Below are 21,924 nucleotides of genomic sequence, written 5' to 3'. Positions count from 1 at the left end.
TTTTAACGGGAAGGGAAATCCCGTTAAAATCCCGGCAAATAATTGGTCGTATTTCCGATTTTCAAATGTCGATATGAAAATTCCACCAGCTGAAAAGTGAACCAGAGCGAGGCCACCAGCATGGTTAGGTTCGGTTAACAAGGCGTCCTGATGCATGATGATTGTGGATGAGGGAAAGATAAGAACTGCAGAAGCTGAAGAGGTATAGCATTACCTCATTTCTGTTGGTTTACCAAAGTGTATCAGAAGGCATAATTGAATGTACTCCATGGCAACGTACCAGCAAAATAAGCTTTTTTTTTAAAATGGTGACATGCTTGCTTTCTTATCATCACAGCCTTTAACATCACGTCCAAGTAACTCACGTGACCCATTCGGTCGACAGACGGCGTTCTCACCAGAGAACAGCTGTCAAACAATCTTTCTTTTGCAATCCCCTTGTATCAACGTACTGATGCTTGAAGCCCTGGATGTGTGCGCTGGATGTAGGCGTTGAGGGGGTTAAAGAAGCCACTGAAGTGCTATGAGTTTTATTGATCGGGAGTTCCCCAGTGCATCGATTATAAGCTCTATGAAACCAGACAAGCTAGCGATTTGAAACTCTTCTGTAGTGCTACTGAAGGCTGGAATACTTCCCTGCTACTCCTGCTCGGCGTTTTTAAGTCTGCTTTGTAAATGTTAGTACTTAGTGTCCATGCTGAGGCAGTGCGGACGGAGTGCACCCTTTTAGCAGATGAGTGACGGGACATAGTGGGACGTTTGGGTGTTTCTCCAAGTGGAAACTGACTCGAGACAGACACTCTGTGGGATATATTTCATAAATGTTTTGTTTTTTTGTCATTTTAATAACGTCTTCCTTTTGGTTTGTGCTGCATGGTTGTAAGAATCTGTGTGTCAATTCCCTCTCTGCAGAGCTCCATGTATTCTCTGGCCCTGAAGTGTCTGATCAGCCTCTCCACTGTCATTCTGCTGGGCCTCATCATAGCCTACCACGCTCGGGAAGTGCAGGTAAAACACGCGCACATACATCCACGCGCAGACACACTCGTCGGCCTGTATATGCTGACACAAAATCCCTGCATTGGTTTACTGAGATTTTGAGAATGAATACTAAACTCATGTCTGAAGCTCAATAATTACACAATTGATATATTTTTTTCTTATTTCGAAGTCAAGGTAAGCTAAAAAGCTAGTTTAATCTTTCGATTTACAAGTATTTATGACTATTTCAAGACCACAGGAAGTTGTGGCAGCCAGAAGGAAATCAGTTATTGCTGTGTGCATATAATTGAGGGAGCGTTCATGACATTTAATTTAGTGTTGCTCGTATATCCAGGGGGACATTCTGCAGGTGCAAAGCGAAACGGGACACCAACTGCACGATGCAGCGATCATAATAAGTTGTCTCACAGGGTGTGTCTTACAGGGAAGGGGAAGTGTTGTGTAGCCTGTAACCCTGCAGATACTCAGCCTTTCATCACTTGTTATATCGTGTGGATCAGAAAAGTCAGTAGATCGTGCTGGCTTGCTTACTACAAAATGTGGTTGGAGGCAGTCAGACATATTTTTGACATATTGCTTTTAAACTTTATATTGGTACAACAGTTTTTTTTCTTAGAGACTACATTTGCTGGTGGTATTGAGAAGCACCGTACATTACCTTTGGAGAGAGCCCAGGCGAAGCGTCGTATGCTAAGCTAAGCTAACAAACGGCATACAAACTTCATATTTAGTAGAGAGGTGATATGAGACGGGTATCAATCGAGACGGGTATCAATCTTATCACAAAATTGAGCTTTTTGTTACAGAGAGTTCCTTAAATATTTAAGCTCAGGCACATCTGATATCTGTCCACAGTGTACATTATGTTGCTGTCCCTCAGGCTCCTGAGATGGAGCAAGTGACCCAGTTGTGTGTTGGTCCCAGCCAATTAATGCCTTTTAATGAGGGTCTTAGTGGGATTGATAACACCGTCTGCATGGCTTTGCATCGAGTAGATACGCACCACTGAATGTTAAATACACACACGCACTGTAAAAAAAACCCTGTCATTCAGCAGAAGAATCGACACAAACACAAACATAAAAACACAAACACACACAGCAGCTACGTCTCGTACGGCTGAAACCATCAATCAGAAATGCTTTCGTGCTTCTTGATGTCTGTTTTTCTGTTTGTCATTTCACTAATATAATGGTCCCATAGTCATTTAGCCGGAGTTTTCATCTGACACCATTTGCAATCGGTGCATTTTGACGTATTTATGGGAGGCTTGCGGGAGTCGAACCCAATGAGACTCCCCACGCCAGCTATTAGTCCCACCAGCTAAGGCACAGTGCAACACTCATCCATCGCACCACCAGCTAAGGCACAGTGCAACACTCATCCATCGCACCACATGTTAGTTTAATGCCGTTACATCTTTGTTTTTATCACATCACAGATTAGATGTTGCTGGAATAGCTATCACAGTTCCAGTTGGCATAGAGCTTCTGGTGCATCCTGCTCTGAGGGTCAGGTGCTCCGTCTGTGGATCAATAAGCAGATGGCCGTTGCTTATTCACTGACATACACAGGGGCTGATAGACCGGCAATTACTCTGAAATGGGCAGCCGCTGAGTAATGACATTCACGATAATACGTGTTTTTCTGTTTGTTTGAAAAGCATTCAAATTATATTGGTTGTGCTAACACTGTAATCACTAAAATTGCTGAAATCTGGGGACACACTGACGTTATAATCAGATAACCAGGTTTCAACCACAAAACACCAAAGTGGAGCACACCTGAAATGCTGGTAATAATTCCCTGTTGCACTATGGGGGAACCTTTGTGCACACAACCAAGGTTTGTTTGAAAGTTGGATTAGGAAGGTTGAGATATTTTAGTTGTTTTTAAAAAATATGTGTCTATATATATATATATATATATATAATATCTTGATATGATCACCAATGGGAATGGAATAAAACAACTGAGCTATAATAAACTGGATTCATCCTTTAAACTGAATGCTCCTAAACCTGCAGTTACCCTTTTTTGGGGCCTGTTTAGTGGCAGCAGAAAAAACTTGATGTTGTAAATATGTTGGCAAATAGTTGCTTTTTAACAAATCCAGCGGTTACGGAGAGACAAAAAAAATTGTAATTCCACTTTTTGGCCACTATGTATCTCCTTCTAAGCCCTACATTCTTTCTACGTATACGTATGTTGGCATGTCGCTTGTAGCTTCTGCGTTGGAAGCACTGCTAAGCAGCTAGTCATTAATAGTGTGCAGCATCCTTTTCATGTATGTAGTCCACAACTATAACACCATACACGTGTTTCATTAGATGCATGTTCCTTTTGTTATTCAGTACCTGCCTGCTGGTGCTAAGCCTGGTTTTTTAGGCCATGTCCATGAGCAGCATAAGAAGTGGCAGATTGTCTTTGCTTTTTATTGTTGAATGCTTCAAACATCACACGCCCCGGAGAAGTAATGCTGTGCGAAATGAAAGGCATTGTTCAATGAAGATCTCATTCTCAGATTATGACACACTCTGCTGGAGCATTTTTTTCCCCCAGCATGTAACGGGATATATAATGCATACAAGAACACATGCACAGACGCAGACACATGCAACACACACTCGCGCATACGGGCTACATTTTCACAGAAGACACAAGAGACCTGATTGATGTTATCAGGTTTTTCTGGCATTTCTACCAGCTTTCTCTCCCTCACACTGATCTGTTTTTCTCTCCCTTCTCATGTCTTTTATCTTATATTACTTTCTATTTACCACCATCAGGGTGCTTCTCTTTTCTCTTTCTTTCATCTGCTGCTTCTTCATCCCTATACTATTAGATCTGTCTCCTTTGTCCTCCATGGGGCCTCAATTCAATCTTGTTGTTAGGTCTTACACCCCTTCTTGCTGACTCCTCTCCTGCCTCCATTCAGCTTCTCACCTGTACCCTTCTCCTGTTGTACTTTAACCTGCTTTTCTTTTCTTTTTTCATGTTTTCTCTCTCTTCGATCTCTTGCATCTTTCTCATTTGCCCTACACTTTTGGTTGTTTCTCTCCTATCCCTCCTGTATCTTCTTCTTTGAGAACTGAAACCAAGTGTGCGATTCATTGTTAATAATTACAAATAACACTACTATTCAATGCCATCAAAGACAATATTCCGAGTTTTTGTAAATTGTTCACAGGAATTATCTTGTTAGAGCCAAGAACATTATTATAATGCATAAACAAAATGCTCTAACCGACCTAAATGTAAAGCAAAATTTTGTAAACATAATCAAAATTTGAAACATAAAAAATCAGTATGATCAGATTAAATCAAGCACAAATCAGCACATTGCCAATTCTTAGATCCAAAGATATTTTCCGCTGAAATGTTTTCAAATTTCGTTGTGGGTTGGCTTGTCATAGCTCTTTTAACAGATTTTCTCTCTGGTGTTCTTACATCTTTGATCAAAAGAATCTCAAGAATCCTGCTTAAACTTTTACATAAGGCAGAAGTAACAAATACATTATCCCTGAAAAAACATCATTTTTTTTACCAATTAATCAGATTGTAGCAGTGTTATGCAACCGATGGTTCTATCTATTAACGTGTATTTACAATTCTATTCTACACAATTATGACATGAATACCGTATTTTCGCGACTATACGGCGCACTGAATTACAAGGCGCACCTTCAATAAATCGCCAATTTTAGAACTATTTTCATATATAGAGCGCACCGGATCACAAGGCGCATAGAAGTAACTGCAGTAAAACGTTTGACTGGGGCTGCGTTATGCATCCACTAGATCGGGCTGTGCTAAATCAAACGTTATTAAGCGTTCTGAAAACTCTTCACTCCCATGGTAACGTTGTTCAAACGTTAATGTGGATATTAACAATATCTCTTTTGTTCTTGATTAATGAAAACATTCTTGGCAAATGCTTTGGTGCATCTTGCACCGAGAGGCAGCGCTGGAACAGACGGTGGCGCCTCGCGGCGGACCGTCAGCTCGATCCCGACATCCAACTACGAGCTTTAATGTACTGTAGCGACTCTCGCTAATGAATCTCTGGACAATGTGCTTATCTTCTGGTTTTATTGTGGAGAAACAGGCTCCTGTCGGCCGTAGCCTACGCCGAACAAAAACACACCATCGCTCTCCAACAACAACAACAATTCCCGCGTCCCCATAGGTGGCACTAAGATGAGTGACGTCACATTGTGCGCCCTTCACTGAACATCCCAAAACTCTGTAAAGTGCAACGCCGCTCCAGAACATGAAAACACAGTCCGTTACAATACGCTGTTGGAGCTGGAATTACCGCGGCTGCTGGCACCAGACTTTCCCTCCAATGGATCCTCGTTAACCAGTATGGATCAACCAATTGAGCCATATATACGGCGCTCCGGATTACAAGGCGCACGCACCGTTTTTTTAGAAAAAAAAGGATTTTAAGTGCGCCTTATAGTCGCGAAAATACGGTAATTATAGATGTTTAAGTGCATCATAATAGTGATTCTCCATATTGATACTTCAAATATATTCTTTCAACTATTTTATCAACAATTTGATCATCAGCCCGTAGCTGTTAAAATCCTTCATCAAACATTGATCATAATAAATTCCATTATTACAAAAATACAAAAAGCAAAGCTTACATGAAGAATCAATTGGAATGCACTTTGTCTTCCTTTGCCTCTTTGGGAGCATCAAGCAGAAGTGGTTGTTCAGTTGGTTATTGGTGTTTCGGGGGGTATTTTCAGCTCTGCTGTGCAATTTGCATAAAAGCTAAAGATTGGAGCGCCAGTGGCCGTCCGACCCTGTCGGCTGTGGCTCGGTGAAATAGTTCTGACATTTCATTGAAAAGCAATCGAGGATGAATCATTTCAGCTCCTGACAGAACGGTTTGTTCCACCACAGGTTCGGATGCGCGTTGCATCAAGCTGCGTGATATTTTTTGTTATGAGTGGTTACATTTGGATTTCTTCAGAGATCAATGAATGTTACAGTTTTAAATGAACTCATCTTCCGGAACTCACCTCAACACATGTTGACAAGTGTTCTGGAGTACAATGATTTTAGTTTAACGGGGATAAAACGTTTTGTGGCTCCAGAAGTGTGATGTTGATGTTGTTTGGGTCTGAAGACAAGTTTGAAATACAAAAAAAAGATCCGGGGCTGTGGAGCCTTGAGATATCAGACCTTCCTGACCAGCTTCAGGCTCAAGGCCACATTAGCAGCTATTAGCATGACGCAAAATATTTTCGCAAACGTTTTGAGACAGAGAAACTTTAAACAGATAAGATTTTCTCATACATTAATTACCGTGATTACATACAATTTGAATAACCATATCATAGAAACACTGATGGTGACAGCTATTGTTGTTACAGTCAAGAATGTGTTCACTTCAACAGTGTTACCATGGTAACGACACCATCTCACCAACGACTGTGATAAGTGACTTTGTACCACCGTAAAATCTACTTGAGAATTTTCTTTAAACATTTTACAACATTTTAAGGAGGAGACTTGTAGCCTGGCTCAGTGGACATTAGTCTTCCCATTAAAATAAGCACATGAATTAGATCGAAATTGATACAAAATTAGTTTAACCTTTGGACTTCCTTAACTCTGCACCATGAACATAAATCAATTCACTTAATTCTATCATTGTTTTATCAGCTTATTTTTACCTTTTGAGGTTAAACCTATTCTTTTTTTTATAATGGTTTGTTACTGTGTTGAGACAAGAGACGAAAAAGTGAAACAATTATGGTACAGACATTATTAGTGTTTGACCAGAGATTGTTATCACTCAGGAGGCATTTTGAGAGCGCTGTGATTGACTGTCCGATCTGTGCCACCCGACACCATTACTTTGAGTCAACATTGAGTCAACACTCTAAAGACGGCTGTGATGACGAACCTTGGCTTCCAATCGGCCCTTTGGACCATCACAAAGATACATTAAGAATGTGGCCAAATCCAAACTAAACTGCAACTAAACTCATCCACGTACGCGCATTTATGTGTTGGACGTTTTTGTCTGTTGTGTATCTCTATAATCTCTGCCTCACACACACACACACACACACAGACACACGTTTTTCACATTTCCAACAACAAGCAACTGAATGAAAGGATTCATTTTAGCTCATAAACTTGAAAGAAATTTCCGACTAAAAATGCAAAAATTGAATTGATGCTGAATGTAATCGAATAGAAACTCTCAGAGAGGGTGTGAGAAAGGGGCTTTTCTCCAGTCCATTAGTGCACTCTAAGCATTAGTGAACTTGGTTATCCAGTTACTTTCAGAGGATTTTAGAAGCAGTTCATTTATCAGAAGACACAAACTTGGCACTCGAGGCAGGCAGATTGTATTAAAGGGAGCCCCATTTTTTTACAAAAAAGAAAGAATCGTCTCCTTTAAAGTGACCCGAGAAGTCTAATACTGGGACAGACGTTTCATGATGTCGTGTTCTGCAGGCTGCATGAAGTACACGTCCGCCCTGTGAACTGTAACGGAATAGAAAATGAGAGCGAGGTAGAAACCAAAGCATCCTCCTCGGACTGTAGACATTAAAGAAGCAGCTCCCAAGAAAAATATTATTAGATTAAATGTGTGTCTTACTAGCCCCCGGACATTCTTAGCAACATCTTTAGTTTGTTTTGGTAGTTGCGCAGAGCGAAGGAGATCCCTGGTCTCAGGACGCCGCTATTTTTAGACTCTGTAGTTGCAAAAGCTTTCCTTATCTCTCACGCTTTCCAACGCTTCCTTTACTCCATCCTTTTTTCTCTGGTTGTCTGTGTAGAAACGGTCCCGAGGGGGTTCCCTCGGAGCCGCTTTGGAAAGCGCGTTCCCCTTCTCTGTATATTCGCGTCTATCTGGGCATGTGAAAGCTGTGCTTGTGTGTATCTGCCTCGTCACAGTTATTTTCCCACCGCTCCAGGAATTTCCCCTGCTGTGCGACCCAGTCGTTTCCCGGAGGCGTGGCTTTTGTGCGTTAAAGTAGGCATGCATGCAGTGTTCCCTCCTTCGTCGTCAGTGAGCCGTCTCCACCCCCAGATTTAGGTTTAGTCCCCCCACCCCACCCCACCCCACCACCCACCCCCAATGACAAATGGCCAGCACTGTGTCTGGTTCCGTGATGCGAGGCATCTGCAATCAGGGACTTAACATGATTACTGGGGTATGATGGCCGCGGGCGCTGGAAGGGGGTCGAGGCTCGGGTGGATGGATGGGAGGGAGGGAGGGTGTAGGTGGGGGGGGGGGGGGTTGCAGATATAGAAGTAGGGGACACTCGAGGTGGAGAGTCTTCTCTTAGACCTCACACATTAAACTGTCCATCCTTCCTTTCTGTCCGCTTTCTGTTCGCTTTCCTCGGCTGCCACTGCCCTGAAATGCTACATTTTGTTCAAACTAAGAAAATAACAGAAGATCTTCCATGATCTTTATCTGTTATTTATGTCCCAGTTTGTTCAGTTTGTTGCTGTATCCTGACCTTCCCTTTTCTCTTATGAAGAAGTTGACAGGTTGCGTTTGGACTTGAGCTCATACACACACATGGGTACATAGATACGTACATATACATATAGTCGTCCCCTCCACCCTCATTCCCTCCCTCTGTCCTAGTCATGTAGGGCCGGTGGCACTCACTCACTCCCGTTGACAGATGACTTTCCTAATGGAATTTAATTATTTATCCCTTCCTCGTGGCGATTTAGCCAGGAAAAAACCAACAGCAGCAGCAGCGCGAGGGAGGACAGGACAGGGAGGGAGGGAGGGGGGGGCGGAGGAAGGGAGAGTCGTTCATTTCCCTCAGTGGAAAGAAACTGGATCACCTCTGTTTTGATTTGGAGAAATGTCATTCAGAGAGAGGAGGAGAAATAGGGAGGTAGACAGGGTTAAAAAAAAAGGAGGCAGGGCCGCATGAATAATGACTCGTTTGCAAACGAAAAGCAATGTTCTGAAGTGTAAATGAATATACATGAAGTGTGGTGTCCTTCTCTCAGGCTCAAACAAGCACACACATTCTAGTTGTGTCACCTAAGTCGAAACAGCGTTGACTTGCGTTGATTTCCCGGAGAGTTTCCACCATAACTACCATCCGAAAGCTAATGTCGTCCCCCAAAAGACATTTAAAGTCAGTGGCCTATCGTCATGTTAACCAGCATTTTGACCCCAAATAGTCCCTGCAGTCCAACTGTGCCACTAGTTTATTGTCACCAAAATGAAACTACCCAGACACACTCACACGTAAACCTTTGCAAGTCTGTGCTTTCCTCGCTGTTCTTCTTCAGTCACGGTCGCACCATTTCTTCTCTATCACTCCACAGATCTCCCTTTTCTTTCTTCTTACCTCGTCTCTCACTACGTTTCTCTCTTTTTGACTCCCTCTTGCTCCCACCCTCTCTCTCTCTCTCTCTCGATGGGGATCCTAATTAAGCTTGGCTCATCTTTGATGTTGTCGCCTTGGCAACAGTCACCATGACAAGTCTGGGGCTGCACACTCTTTCTCAAAGTCACTCAGGCATACACAAATGCACACAAACACACACACACACACACACAAGAATACAGGCGGCGTTTGACCCTCGGTTCAAATGACGGCTCACGCAATGTCTCGGGCAAAGGCTTAAAATGCTTGTGCCAACATGTTGATAGAATAAGGGAAACACTCGCTGCTGAGCTGGATTAAGATGAAACCGATGGTGTATGTGTGTGTGTGTGTGTGTGTGTGTGTGTGTGTGTGTGTGTGTATCCGACGGGGGGCTTAGGATGTGGCAGAGCTTCGGTCGGCCTCCCCTCTGACAGTGACTCGTTGTCCTCCATGCCCGCTTGTTCCAACGTTTGACCTGTGATCGTAGGCTTTTGTTTTCCAAAATAAATGTTTGTGTGGGCCTAAAGCCCTCGACATGAATCATGTGGTAGAAGAGCAGTTGTTGGCTTCAGGTGTTTCTTGAAGCAGCCGCTTCTGGAAAACTCTGCTGATGCCCAGCAGGGGAGTTGCTCATCGCTCTCACCGCGGTCCGACCTTTCTTTTGCTTCTCCCTCTCCTTTTTACACTTCTACGTCTACGGCAAGACCCCCTGTAAAGACTCGTTTTATGCTTTATTGAGATCATAACATTTTAATAGGTTTTAGCAATTTCCCTGCCAAATAGAGAAGGTAGCAGATTTCCAATGCAAACAGTCAAGGGTCGTATGGACTGTCTAAAGATACATATTCCTGGAAAACCCTTTAAAAAATGTTATGTTTGAAAAAACAGGTTGAAATCGTCCATCATTCTACTGCCCTGGCAGAAGTATGGGCACTTCCTGAAATGTACTGACATCATTTCATTTCTGTTGCTCTTCATCCGTCTCTTTCCACTCCCACTCCGGCCTCCCCACCACCCTGTAAGGAGCATCGCCCCTGTAATGTAAACCTTGCACTTATCTGTCCTCTATAACACCAGCTTTGGTAACCATACAATAGAGTAACCACAGCAATTTAAAAAAACATCAACACCAAAAACTGCAATCATCGTAACAATGTTAGCTCAGCTCATCAGCTCATGATACTGGAAGAAAAATTGTAGACTTGTCTTTGTTTTTTATTAATATTTTGATTGTGTTATTATTATGAACCGGTTTTGCAGCTTCCTAATGAATTTGGTTTAATTTTTCCGAGTTTCATGGTGACATGAAAACGAGCCCACTCACTGTAAGGAACTGAATAGATTACTGATTGGACGGATGGTGTTTTACATCTCAGGAAAGACACGTTTACTCTAAATTGCTGCTTGTTCCTCTCAATCAAAAGATGACGAGTGGACTCTGCCGGCAGCTGATGCTGCCGAAAAAGCGGACGCGGCGGCACGTTAAAACAAGCGTTGCCTCCTCCTCTAACTCCCCTCGTCTCCCCCCCCCACAGCTGTTTGTCATCGACAACGGGGCCGACGACTGGCGCATCGCCATGACCATGGAGAGGGTGCTGCTCATCTCCCTGGAGCTGCTGGTGTCGGCGGTGCATCCAGTGCCGGGCGACTTTAAGTTCCAGTGGCGGGCGCGGCTGGCCTTCTCGTACGCGCCGTCGCAGGCCGAGGCTGACCTGGACATGGTGCTGAGCGTGCCCATGTTCCTGCGCCTCTACCTCATCGCCAGAGTCATGCTCCTGCACAGCAAACTCTTCACAGACGCCTCCTCCCGGAGTATAGGGGCCCTAAATAAGGTCAGTGGGGTTCTGTGCTTGCAGAAAGCGCGCCGGCCCCGCAGCGCATTCTCAAAAGCGCGTGGTTGGCAGAGCTTCTGGGGGAGAGGTGCAGGCGGGTTGTGGCGTTATTAAGGTCAAGAGCTCTCACCTCTAAATTAAATCTGTTCCCTTCCCCTTGGCCTCTATCTCTCTCCACCAATCAGGGGAGTCCTTCTGCTCTGTCCTTCTAGTCACCCGGTGTGTTTTCATCAACCTGTTCAAAAGCCCTTCCTCTCCATCGCCATGACTGCGGATGGAGACTTAGACGTAATCTGTGGTGGCTCTTTTTCTAATACAATGCGAGATGGGAGCGTGAAATGAGAACAAGATATTGCGTACGGTTCAAATGGAGCGTGAAAAGGAGTCGGAATGAGATTGCAACGAGAGTGGGGAAAAATGCGCAATAAGTTACTGTTGCCAGGTTTGTAATGACTTGAAACGACAAACACGTTATTGTCACATCAGGAAGAAGAGATTTAGCGTGGGGCGGAGGTATGCAACGTGCAGGACAGAGGAGGACGGCGGCGAGAGACGGAGCAGATTGTAGATGGGTCATTTAGTATCGATGAGGGCACCATCCTGACCCTCGGGTCACTGAAGTGCACCTCTAGCGTGGCAACTAATTCATCAGCTGCTTTACCCTCGCGGGGCTCAACCGTGGCTCTGAGACCATCCACCTGCCACAAGTTGACGACAAATGTGCCACAGATGAAAACTACACTGAAATAGGCCAATTACTCACAGACGCTATATAGCCTGACCCGAGTCGAAGGGCGAGCCCCGATCTTGACTCCAATTACAGGGGAGATTCTCGGAGAGCTCCGGCTATCAGAAGTTACTCCAAAAACTGATTAGTAAAATGCAGTGTGGGTGGGGAGCTACTTGAAACTAACCCGAGAAACAATGTGTATTACATTGACGTTTTTCAGCTCTGCTCTACTGAGTGTGTGTCCTTGTGCGCGTGTGTTGCAGGTGCATTTTAACACGCGGTTTGTGATGAAAACCCTCATGACTATCTGCCCCGGGACGGTGCTGCTGGTCTTCAGCATCTCCCTGTGGATCATCGCTGCCTGGACCGTGCGAGTGTGCGAGAGGTCAGTTGCTAAGCTCATCGGATTGGATTCGTTGTGTTTAATCCTCGCGAGGGACAGAGGGACAGAGGGCGCGTGGGACAGAGGGACAGAGGGACAGACCGACGGGGCTGTGATCCGACGAGGAATTCAACCGAACAATTCAATTTAATTGGCAGGAATTATAATCTGGGATGTGCGTGTAACATGGACCACCTTTAGACTTCAGTTTAGGAGGCTTTTCCACCAGTTGTACACTTAATTTGATCCAGGCGAAGGAGAGTTTACTTTCTATGTCCATTTTGTCTTTTGTGTCCTCAAAGACACTATTTTAGCCCCACGTGTGGCACTTGTATGAATGCAAGACTAACTTATTTGTATACAGATATAATGATATTTCTATTTGATGATTTGCCAACAAGGGCTAGCTAACTTCTGAATGAATATATATGACAAACACACATGACAGATCCTAACTATTTAGCATGTTAAAATGTTCATGAGGTAACTGGTCACAGGCCAGACCTTAGATGTAGTAGTTTAACCAACCTTTTGGGGGTAATTAAACATTGTTCCTGACGGGTTAATCTAAATCTTCAGCCAGTAGCCACATAGCTTCACATAAAGACTAAAGTGTGTTACCTTTTGACATGCTAGTTGTTAGCATTCTTAAGGCTACTGGCTAAGCTAAACAGCTTGTGACTTTATTTAATCATTAGATACAAAAGTGGAATCAATATTTTTATCCAAGTCAAAGAAAGAAAGCCATTACGTTTTTTTTTTTTCTAGAGACCGAGAAAGTAATTATAGATTATTAAATAAATGATGAATAAATTTCCTGAATAAATATAATTAACAAATATATTATATTTTGTATATGGAATTGCTGTGTACATATAATTCATCATTTTTTGTTTCTTTGGTTACATTTATATGTAATGTCACAGATGGAATAACATTTGTGGACATGCATGTAAATATCAAATAAAAACACTAACTGTAATTATTTATTGTTTATTCACTGGTTATTAATGCTGAGCATATCCTTGGGTCCAAGTCCTGAAAGTCTTTTGCTCAAACATGAAATAGCTCACTTTTATTAAGGAACATGTTATCAATTTGTGAGCCTATATTAAAGATGTAAAATCATATTTTAGTAATTCATTCTAATTTTCTTGATTTAACATTAAGTGTAAAGCAAAACTTGACCAGCCCACTTGGGAATCAGATTGCTTTTGTTGATAATCAAGGAAATAGGGAAAATGTCAGTTGGTTAATTAGCTAATTAGATTGTCCAGCTGCAGCAGAAAAACCAATTAAACTGCCTCAAAGATGGTGCAAATTTGTGAATTTATTTATTTTAAAATGTGCTTTGTGTCCATATTGCAGTCATATCCAAGGCTAAACTTTTTTTAGTTTAGGTGAAAACAACTTTGTTTTGGATCTGCATCACATTTGGTTGCTATGGCAACAGTGTTCTGCACAGGGAGCAGGAATGACAGTGGCAAAAGCTGCTGTTTGTGTTGTGTTCTGTTTCAGATAACAACAACAAAAAGAGGTCACATGTTTGAAGTTTGACGCCCACATTTGCAGACAGGGCCTGTGATGTTGTTGTTTGTATATTTCTTTATATATTTTACTATTGACTGACTTTATCCGCCGAACACTGACATTGTATACTTTAGGTATCACGATGCCCAGGATGTGACCAGTAACTTCCTGGGAGCCATGTGGCTCATCTCCATCACTTTCTTGTCCATCGGCTACGGGGACATGGTTCCTCACACCTACTGTGGCAAAGGAGTCTGCCTGCTCACTGGAATCATGGTCAGTACATGTTCTCTCTCTCTCTCTCGTTGTCCTTCTTCTTGGCGCTGACGTTTCCATGTTCAAATGTCAGCAGATTAGAGAGCATGCTGTCATTCGTGAGAGAAAATTGGCCATTTGTATAATTTGGGCAATCCTCACTGAATTAGAACTGCATCTGTGCTTCTGTGTGTTTTGGGCGTGTAGGCGTGCAAACAAGAGCATGTGACAGGGTTGTGTGTGTGTGTATGTGTGTGTGTGCATATTATTCCCCTGTCTGTCCTCGTTGCATAATGAAGGTCCCACCTTTCAGTGTGCCATGTCCACCCACTCTCTCTCTCTCTCTCTTTCCTTCTCTGGCTCTCATTTTTTCTCTTAGGGCACTTTTTTCCTCTTTGTCCCTCTCTCCTTCCCTGAGGCCATGAGTTTAATCTTTCTACCGTCCATCTGTTAGTGTCAGTGTTTACGCATCCTCTATTTGCATCCCTTCACAGGTGTTATTCCTCCTCAAACTATTCCTTTACTTCTGTCTGTTTCTGTTTTGTCCCAATGGTGTTTTCTCCTCCATTTATAGATTACTATTGATATAACTACAAGTTTGTAGTGAATATATACAATTAGTCAACTAATTTAAACAACATTGGAATAATCTTTATAACGTACCTTTCTATGTCCTTACTTACAGCATATGCTGTTTTGAATAATTGGAGGAAATGGTCGTCATTTTTATTGCAAGGAAAATGCAATATTTTGCAGTAGTTTTAAAGCTAAATGTCAAGTCAATTAAAATGTAAATTATGTGCCGATTGCACTGATGACTTTTATGGATTCTTTATAGTCAAAAGAAAAGAGCTCAAAATATGATGCTAACATGTTCCCTGGTAGTATTTCATCACAGGGACTGTGTGCAGCTAAATAGATGGAAAACCCTTTACAATGGATACTTGGCTGTTGGGTATAATGTAGTAATTCACTTTAAGATCCCACCACCAAACAGGTCAAGTTATATGTTAAGATGCAAAAATGTCTCAGTGATTATAAAAGAAAGTAGAGCTATTTATTTTGTTTATAATACTCAAAATAAGACAATAAGCAGCTTCCCTGCTCAGTCCTGTTACATTAAAGTGGGACTGAAGTCAAGCACTGAAGATGGTTATGGCAAATGTAGAAGTGCCTTAAAGGATTTTAATGACTACTGAAGGATTGTTTAAGAAAAACCAAGAGAAACAAATCAGAAAAACCCCCACATGACTCTCAAAATCAAGTCCGTCACAACAAGTTACTTCACCTAATGTGATTTCTAGGGTTGCTTTGGAAATGATTTCCTTTGTGGTGTGTGTGTGTGTATGTGTGCGTGCACTACCTGGATCAAAGAGTCCCATAGACAACGTTGGTGCCCACTAGCATTGACTGCATCCTCCACACACTGACACAGAGCTTTACACATACTCTGTGTGACTCCCACACGCTCTCCTCTCCTGTCACACAAACACACTCTTCACTGCTCTCTTCAAAAGCCGGTAGGTTTGCGTTGGTCACCAGAGCGGGAACGAGGGTGCTGGTATAGAAGTGCGAGCGAGTCCAGGGGCAGAAGGTCGTGGGAAAGCAGAGTTGGGGAGAGAAGGGAAGTGAAGATGGAGAACACTTTAGGAGTTTGCTTGGGAATTGTTGTAATGAGCTTCTACAGGGGATAATTCTCCACGTAGTTACTATGACAACACATGAAGGCCAATACTGTTGTCATATGACTGCCCTGAGGCTACCGGTGGGGGGAGGTTGGCAAGGAGTTATTGTGTAAGTGTGTGCTCGTGTTTAGTTGTATGTGGGTGGATGGCGGTAGACTGCCACAACATATTGATGTTCTCATATGCAGCAGGTGCGTGGTCTATAAATCACAAATGCCGTGTGTTGTGCTTTTTTGTCTACTACTATACTTTAACCCCCCCACATTTAAAGTGATATTGTATGTTTGTGTGTTGGGGCTTGTCTGCAGCCCCTTGATACACTGTACCTTTGGAATGGTCATCCGGTTGAAGAGATGCAGAGTAGCGGCCATTTCAAATGTATTTTGCTCTCTTTTGCGGCCTCTAAGTGCTTGTGATTGAGCAACTTAAATGTCACATTTTCTGTGGTTAATATCTCCCACCACTTTGCTCTGCATTCCCGCTGACCTCTTTGGAGGAACTTCCCACTTCCAAGAAGCTTTAAAAGAGGCGGTTTGTACCTGTGGCCTGTGGATGTTCCACAGATCACAGATGGGAGATTCCCCTCCTCCTTTCTGACAGCCACGTAGATTGCTGCGCTGTAATGGAGGAAAGCGAGGAAAGCGAGGGAATCCCGGGCGTACGAAACAAATCACGGCAGCCCCACAGCCATCATCAGCCGTGTCACTCTGTGGAGATTGCAAAGGGAGCCCCCCGGAAATCTAATGGATGCAGGCGTATACACAAGCAAACTCCGATGACAATCAACACCCAGCGGTTTGTGCGCGCGTACAAACAGAGTTGGATGCGCGCACGTATGCACTTGTACATACTGCACTCAATCAATTCGTCACGGTCCTATTTTCCCTAAAGCACGGGCATGTATGAACCCTCGCAGGGTTTTCCATCGGCCCTCTTTATATTTTATTCATGGGTTTTGAATAAACACAAATAGAGTGGATGAGTGTATAGTCGTGGGCACTAATGTGTTCCTGCTTTACATTTTACTGAACCCCAGCCAAGTTATTTTTGGTAAACCTGTCCTTTTAAGAGTGTGCACGATGGAGTCTTTGCTATTTCTTACACGCTTGAAAACCTTGCATGCTCTCTCTCGCGCTTTCTTTCTCTAACTCACTATGTTTTTCTCCTTCACTCTTAATCCACGATGTGTCGCTTATCAGGAGATACGTGACTCCTTCTCTCCCGTTGTGTGCACACACCCCCCAACTCCTGAATTTAACCCTTGATGTTTTCTCCTAGCTCTTCTCTCCTTATCTATTTTTCCTCCCAGTGCTTTCCCCTTCAGAGGAACCTTTTTAAAACGGTGTCTAAGCTGGGAGTTAATTAAGTCCGTCTTCCTTCCCACTGCTCCTCTTCTCCTCTGGAGCATGTCTTTCTGGTTGACAGACTGCTGTCACTCTCTCCCCCAAATTAATTTACCATTTGTCCCATATGGGTCGAGCTGAAAAACAGACAAAACCAGTCTGTGTTTCATACCTTTACACTTCCTGCAGGTGTCAAACCCTCCGTTGACCGGAAAAAGACCGACACCATGTACATTTCAGTTTGGCAGCATCCAATTCTATAAAATGAGGTGGTGTCAATCTTTTGATGTTTTTTTTTCATCTATAAAATGGATATTTTTAAGCTCAACGTAGAGGCGATATAGAGGGGATCTCACACCAGATGGATTGGAGGTGAAAATAGACTTGGCGCGCCGCTCAACGGGAGGAAACGCAAATGTGGAACAGAGCTATCCCTCTTAATCCCCTCCCCTCTCCAAATCACTTCTCCTTCTGTCATGCCGCTCCCTTCCTCCTATTTGTCCTCACTCCCTTCGATCATCTGAGCTAATTCCCTGGCCAAAAGCCACAGATTGACCAATTCGTCCTCTTGAACTGACTCGGTGCTCTGTTTTCTCCTCCTCCCTCCTTTTCTCCTCTCTCTCTCTCTCTCTCTCTCTCTCACTCTCTCTCTCTCTCTCTTTCTCTTTCTCTTTCTCTTTCTCTCTCTCTCTCTCTCTCTCTCTCTCTCTCTCTCTCTCTCTCTCTCTCTCTCAGGGTGCGGGCTGTACTGCTCTGGTGGTTGCCGTGGTAGCCAGGAAGCTGGAGCTCACCAAGGCCGAGAAACACGTACACAACTTCATGATGGACACGCAACTCACCAAGAGGGTGTGTGCCAGTGCGGTGTGAATGAGTGGGTTTTGTGGAAAACAACAGAGGGATTGGAGTTTAAAGAAAGCACAGGTTTTTTCCGTATACGCACCGTGTTTGGGACTGTATTTGGAGGTGTGAGTTTATAGTGTATTTTTAGATTCTTGCAGGTGGTTGCCCCGCCCTTCGCCAGTCCCCACTATGCCACACTATCCCACCTGTATTGTTGTGACACAGTGCCGTGTTATTTGAGCGACAGAAGGCAATAAAAGGTCATATCTTTCTCACTTTCCTGTTCACTTAGCGTCTCTCTATCATCCCATCAAACCAATTTTTTCCCTCCCTCGTGCACCCCTCCTCCACCCTACCAACTCCCCTCTGACATTTATCTCTCTTATAGTAAATCGCTCTCTTTCTATCTTTCTGTCACCTTCTCTCCTCCTTCCTTCCTTTGCCCTCTCCCTCCCTTCGTGGCCCCACGATTCCTCCTCCCCTCGATCCCTCACTCCCGCCTTCCTGTGGTCCTCCTAAATCTTTCATACAGTTGAAAGTTCCAAGTTTTAAAAATAGCTCCCATATCAAATATGTAGGGTACATTATGGCAGCTGGGGATCTGGGTGACTGAACGTGGTGAAGTTATCAATGATTTCAGTGTGGATGGAAAATCAACAGAAAAGTTGGAACGGACCGTTTGTCGGGCTCCCGTCGAAATTTAGCTTAACACCTTGAACATTGTGCATGTATGTATGAGGGTTTTTACTTTTTAATCAATGCTAAATATGGTGGGTCAGTCCATCCCCCATTTTGGTCCAGACACTAATATCTCATCCATTCAATGGATTGCATTTCAATTTCAAGTTTTGGTCCATGCTTCTCATACAAATGGAAACTTGGAACAAATGCGAGTGTCAGAAGCTATACGGTAAATGTTTGCATTCGTTTGGCTGCTTCAGCTTCCTACCTTTGGCTCCTGGTGTCCATCTGTTACAGTGAAACCAACTCAAGTGGGTTGGAGTGCCGTTACAGTTGCTGATTATTGTCTACATTTTTTTATGAAAGACCAAACTGACACTGATGAGAACAGTTTTTAAAAATAATAACTAAGAAATTATCGCAATATTTATAGCATGAACACAGCGGAAACCGATGTGGATCCCTCCCTAGATCAATAAAAAGATCATAGCAGGCTTGGTGACATTTCTGGTTTGTGCGGTGGTAATCATCTCTTGCCCTCTCTTACTGAAAGATTAATGATTGAAGCAGCTGTTTGCACATTGATCTACATGGCTGGGGCCATATCATCGTAACAAGAGAATAAAATCACTCCCGCTTTATAATGAATGATGAAACGATAGACATTCTGCTGTCATGTGCACATGTGCACACGCACACCCACCCACACAAAAGCACACACCCAAAGTACACACCTTTATTTTTGCCTGTGTGTCTTTGAAAAAGTGTTGGTTGTGGTTGCGCATGGTCCAAGAACCACAAGAAAGTGTTCTTTATCATTTTTGGTCAAAATGAGTTAGTTGTATTTGACACTTAAAGATTCTTCCCTTCGTTGGCGAGTTTGACTGCGTTTAAAGCACAGGGTTTATTTTCCTTCAGTGAAGGGTCTGTTTCCCTTTGATTTAAGTCGATCGTGTGTCGGAGGTTGCAAGTGCTCATGTTTGTAATCAGGACTCGTTGCCGTGATGCAGAGTGTTGAAGTGTTTGATTCGGCTGACACTGTGGTTGCAGCAGTGTACTGTGGCTCAATATTGAAGTATTGGTTAATTCAGAGCCCTGCTAAAAAGCCCATCTGGTCAGAGCATCCCTCTGCACATGGAAAGACGATCTCGACACTGAGAAAGCTGGACACATTTACTGTAGGCGCAAAGTCAGAAGAGTGGAGCATTTTTTCCTTCCTTTTGAGAGCAAAAGGCCATAAGCCAATTGACTGCATCGATATGGCTGTTTGTGAGTTCAGTACTTTAATTTCATGCTTTTATGTCGTTTTGCGGAATTTAAAATGTTACATCTTTCCAGAAATTGGCACTCCAAAAACTCAAAAATCTTGGCGATTTTTAGAAGTATTCTGGGATCATCAGAACTTCGCCCTCTGACTATTCAGAGCGCACCCTGGGTTCCGCCCAAGGAGGAGGAAGCTCCACAATGCCTTCCCATGTTTACGCCATTAGCCAAATGGGAGCATTCTACCTTCTCTAAGATTTCTGCTGGGCTAGCGTTTCACTACGCACACACACACACACACACACACAAAATTGACACACAAGCGAAGTGGATCATTATGGGTGTGGAGAAAAAATTAATTTGACAATCGCACTTTTTTACCAATTGAACGCTATTTTTTAATGGAGCCCTTCCTAGATCTGTCCACAGTCAAGGGACGATCAAAATGCATACTTATAGATGGAGGCCAATAATTATTTGCCCTGTTTTCTGTGCATTCCTGGGAAGGTCAGAGCCGGTAGGGCGACGTGTTCCCATGGCACATAGATGAGGTGGGAGGTGGCTACCAAGGTCGTTGTTCTGTTTGTTTATGTTTGATTCTCCATTGTATCTCATCACACTACCTAATCAGGGTAATAATTGCATGCATGGGTCATCAAAGTCTCGCTTGGGTTTTTACGGACCGTACGGGTTAGGTGCCTCGTTACACTTTTACTTTTACACAATTGCACTTTTCTATTGGTACCGACAGTATGACATCATCCACTAGACATGCTGAGTTGTGGGAACCTCTTTTCTTAACCGTTCTCTCATGTAACCGCCATAAGGTGTGCCGTGTAGGGGAGCAGCCAGAACAGATCTTTGACCCTAACCAGCCACACGACCCCAACACGCTTGCCCAACATGCCATATGGTCCAGGAATATCTGCTGCTAATGTTGTCTGTTGATGAGTATTTTAGCAGGTCATGTTGAGTTTGTGCAAACGGAGTTTCCTCAGTTTCTCTTTTTCTCTTATGGAGAAATAAGGATGGGGGCGGATTAACTGCAAGATACATACAACTAACAGTGTGATATTATCAGTAATTTGCATGTAAAGAGGTTCCTCTGGGTTTTACGTTTAGGGTGAAGCTTTGTCTAACTAATTGGCCTGAGGCAGAGCAACAGCTCACACCACAGCAGCACAGATGTTCAAAGTGTTTGTGCTATTCTTCTAAGCAAGCGAGTCAGACAGAAGATGCCCTTATTTGGTATATTTCTGTCACCCTGCATTGAGTAATCAACTGACAAAATGACTTGACATATTTATTTCAACAATGGGCCCGTTGACAAAGGGGATATTAAGTTGCCGCCTCAGTAACCTGCCTCTTGAATAATAAAATAATAAAAAAAGAGATAAGACACCATTTACTTTTCACTACAACTGAATTTCTGTTGCAAAGATTCTCTAAAGCAGTGCAGTTATACGTTTTATGTAAAACAAAATACTGTCCAAAAAAATGCAAAACTACCATCACGATATTAGCATTGACCTTGGTGTATAGTCCTGTAGTCACACAAACACAATGTCTTCATTTGGACGAAGCCTTCTCAGGATCTTTGCAGCTGCGTCAGTGCCTGTCCTTGCTAGACGGAGTTCTGTAATCCTGTGATACACACAGGGAGACAAGGCTCAGAGGGACAAACATGGGATGGAAGCCTGTACCTTTTTACATCCAAAGCCCTTCATATTATATCATTATTTTTATTTATTTTGTTGGGTTCATCCCCCATAAGATGCATTATTCATTTGTGTGAAAGGACACACTTTTAATAGTAAATGTTATTAAAAGCGATTGGTAATATGTGCAATGTATGACTCAATCTCCTATAGTGTTTTTATATTACATTGGTACATATAGTACATTGGATAAGCTCTTTTCGGTTTGACTTCCTCTCTGTCATTGAAAACCCATCTGCAAGGCGCAGGGACTTCTACTCTCTTCATGTGTTTGTCTGCATG

General features: G+C 43.2%; 1 protein-coding gene across 1 annotated transcript in view; it reads left to right on the top strand.

Annotated features, from left to right (window-relative positions):
* The window catches only part of kcnn3 (potassium intermediate/small conductance calcium-activated channel, subfamily N, member 3), a 34,137-nt gene that overhangs the window by 6,320 nt on the left and 5,893 nt on the right, over positions 1–21,924 (top strand). Inside the window, exons 3-7 of the mRNA XM_037454306.2 lie at positions 913–1,008; positions 10,919–11,215; positions 12,209–12,330; positions 13,992–14,133; positions 17,876–17,986. Of these exons, the coding sequence (XP_037310203.1) occupies positions 913–1,008; positions 10,919–11,215; positions 12,209–12,330; positions 13,992–14,133; positions 17,876–17,986 (768 nt within the window). The remainder of the gene's footprint in view (positions 1–912; positions 1,009–10,918; positions 11,216–12,208; positions 12,331–13,991; positions 14,134–17,875; positions 17,987–21,924) is intronic.

The sequence above is a fragment of the Pungitius pungitius genome, chromosome 11 (assembly GCF_949316345.1).
Source record: "Pungitius pungitius chromosome 11, fPunPun2.1, whole genome shotgun sequence".
Lineage (NCBI taxonomy): Eukaryota > Metazoa > Chordata > Actinopteri > Perciformes > Gasterosteidae > Pungitius > Pungitius pungitius.
This window is presented reverse-complemented; position numbering and strand designations above follow the sequence as displayed.